General features: G+C 47.7%; 1 protein-coding gene across 1 annotated transcript in view; it reads left to right on the forward strand.

Moving 5' to 3' along the window:
• LOC119593649 (trichohyalin-like) overlaps nucleotides 1–3,022 on the forward strand; it is an 8,608-nt gene that overhangs the window by 1,339 nt on the left and 4,247 nt on the right. Inside the window, exons 2-3 of the mRNA XM_037942601.1 lie at nucleotides 4–153; nucleotides 2,803–3,018. Of these exons, the coding sequence (XP_037798529.1) occupies nucleotides 4–153; nucleotides 2,803–3,018 (366 nt within the window). The remainder of the gene's footprint in view (nucleotides 1–3; nucleotides 154–2,802; nucleotides 3,019–3,022) is intronic.

Here is a 3,022-nt window from a genome sequence, read left to right on the forward strand (position 1 = left end):
CAGGAGAGACTGAAACAGCTGAGGAAGGAGCAGGAGACGCAGCTGAAGAAGGCCAAGGACGACCTGCAGCTGCTGTGGCTCAAGGACGAGGAGAGGAAGCTGCAGGAGAGGAAGCGCAGGGAGGAGCTGAGGCAGGTCCGGGAGCAGGAGAAGGTGAGTAATTGAGTGTGGATGATTTTTTGTGAATGAAGCTGTGGGTGATCTTTTTGTGAATTAAAATGTATGTGGTGATTTTTTTTTTGTGAATTAAAATATGGGTGATCATTTTGTGAGTAAAATTGTGGGTGACTTTTTTGTGAATTAAAATGTGGGTGATTTTTTTTTTATCAAAATGTGAGTAATTTTTTTTTATTAAAATGTGGGTCGAGGTGACCTTTTTGTGAATTAAATGTGGGTGATTTTTTGTGAATTACAGTGTGAGTAGATGCGCTGTTTGTGAATAGATTGTGTTTCTTTTGCGAATGAAGCTGTGAGCGGACGCCCCTAGTCGGTTTGTGAATGAGATAGTGAACGGACGCGATATTTTGTGAATGAAATTGTGCATCAACGCCTCTAGTGGCCAGTGAATGAAGTATTGAGTGGGCGTTCCTAGTGGCCAGTGAATGAAGTATTGAGTGGACGTTCCTAGTGGCCAGTGAATGAAGTATTGAGTGGGCGTTCGTAGTGGCCAGTGAATGAAGTGGTGAGTGGGCGTTCGTAGTGGCCAGTGAATGAAGTATTGAGTGGACGTTCCTAGTGGCCAGTGAATGAAGTATTGAGTGGGCGTTCGTAGTGGCCAGTGAATGAAGTATTGAGTGGGCGTTCGTAGTGGCCAGTGAATGAAGTGGTGAGTGGGCGTTCGTAGTGGCCAGTGAATGAAGTATTGAGTGGGCGTTCCTAGTGGCCAGTGAATGAAGTGGTGAGTGGGCGTTCGTAGTGGCCAGTGAATGAAGTGGTGAGTGGGCCTTCGTAGTGGCCAGTGAATGAAGTGGTGAGTGGGCGTTCGTAGTGGCCAGTGAATGAAGTATTGAGTGGGCGTTCGTAGTGGCCAGTGAATGAAGTATTGAGTGGACGTTCGTAGTGGCCAGTGAATGAAGTATTGAGTGGGCGTTCGTAGTGGCCAGTGAATGAAGTATTGAGTGGGCGTTCGTAGTGGCCAGTGAATGAAGTGGTGAGTGGGCGTTCGTAGTGGCCAGTGAATGAAGTAGTGAGTGGGCGTTCGTAGTGGCCAGTGAATGAAGTAGTGACTGGGCGTTCCTAGTGGCCAGTGAATGAAGTATTGAGTGGCGTTCGTAGTGGCCAGTGAATGAAGTATTGAGTGGGCGTTCGTAGTGGCCAGTGAATGAAGTATTGAGTGGGCGTTCGTAGTGGCCAGTGAATGAAGTATTGAGTGGGCGTTCCTAGTGGCCAGTGAATGAAGTGGTGAGTGGGCGTTCCTAGTGGCCAGTGAATGAAGTATTGAGTGGGCGTTCCTAGTGGCCAGTGAATGAAGTATTGAGTGGGCGTTCGTAGTGGCCAGTGAATGAAGTGGTGAGTGGGCGTTCGTAGTGGCCAGTGAATGAAGTAGTGAGTGGGCGTTCGTAGTGGCCAGTGAATAAGGTTGTGGGCTGGGCTTCCCCCGACGTCTGTTAATTAGTTTGTAAGTGAATGCGTGCGTTTTAATGAGGTTATGGGTGGGTGTGTTGTCAATGGAGAGGTAGATATATATATATATAGGTATTATGTTTGTGCATTGGCGTGTCCTTTATATGTCTGAGAAGTTATAGGACCTCATTATATGATCAGGTCCGCGTGTTTTTTTTCTTTCATTGTCTTGTACTTTCTCCTCCTCACTTTCCGCCTCTCGTTTTCTCTTGTACTTTTCTTCCTCATTTTCTTCTTCATTCTCCCCTTCTTCTCTCTTTTCTTCCCTCTGTCTCACGTTTTCTCCCACACTCTCTCCTTCATTCTCCCTCCTTTTCTCTCTTTCTCGTGTTTTCTCCTACATTCTCTCTTTTCCTCTTTTTCATTTTCTCCTTTCTTTCTTCTTTCATCCCCTCTCGTTATCCTTATCCGTTCCTCCTTATTTTCTTTCATTTTTTTCCCTTCCTCATTCACCCTCCCTTTATTTTCCCCTTCAGTTCTTCCACTTCGTTTCTCCTTCTTCCATTTCTCCATCATTTTCCCTCTTTCACTCTTACTCCATTTTCCAGTCTTTTTCTTTCCTTTCCTATTTTTTTTTCTCTCTCTATCTCTCCTTCCCTCTTTCGTTATCGCGTTCGCTCCTTCATTCTCCCTCTTCTTCCTTCATTATCTTTTGTTCTCCCTTATTCTTTTTTATTCTTTTATTTCTTTTCCATATTTTCTTCATTCTCCTTTCGATCTCCCTCCTTCGGCTCTTCTCTATTTATCTCCTTTCTTCTTATTCCCCCTTTCTTCCATTTCTCATTCTCTCCTTCCTTTTTCCTCCTTTTCTTCCTCTTCCATTTTTTTCTCATTCTCTCTCCTGCATTTTCCTTTTTCTCTCATTTTCTCCCTCATTCTCCTTCTCTTTCCCTCCCTCACTCATTTTCTCCCTCATTTTCCCCTAACCTTCTCCCTCACTTCCTTACATTTTTCCACACTATACCTCCCCCTCCTCCCTCACTCACTTTCTCCTCACTCCCCCCTCTCCCTCACCCACGCTCACTTTCCCACACTCTCCCTTCTCCAACACTCCCCCTCCCTCACCCACTCACCCACACCCCCCCTTCACCCACACCCCCTCACCCACATCATTCCCCCACACTCCCCCTTCACCCTCACCCATTTTCCCCCACACTCCCCCTTCACCCCCTCCTGCAGATGGAGCGCGAGTGGCGGCGGAAGGCGCTGGAGGCGGCGCGCACCAAGGCCGGCAGGGACGCTTTGGTGAGCCGCGAGAGACGCCAGCAGGTGGAGGATCGCCAGAGGATCCGGATGGAGGCGGCGCTGGCACAGAAGAAGGAGCTGCTCAGAGTCACGGATCACTGGATGATCACGGCGGAGAGGGAGAGGGCGGAGATCGAGAAGGCCAAGAAGGTAT

The sequence above is a fragment of the Penaeus monodon genome, chromosome 32, assembly GCF_015228065.2.
Source record: "Penaeus monodon isolate SGIC_2016 chromosome 32, NSTDA_Pmon_1, whole genome shotgun sequence".
NCBI classification, from domain to species: domain Eukaryota; kingdom Metazoa; phylum Arthropoda; class Malacostraca; order Decapoda; family Penaeidae; genus Penaeus; species Penaeus monodon.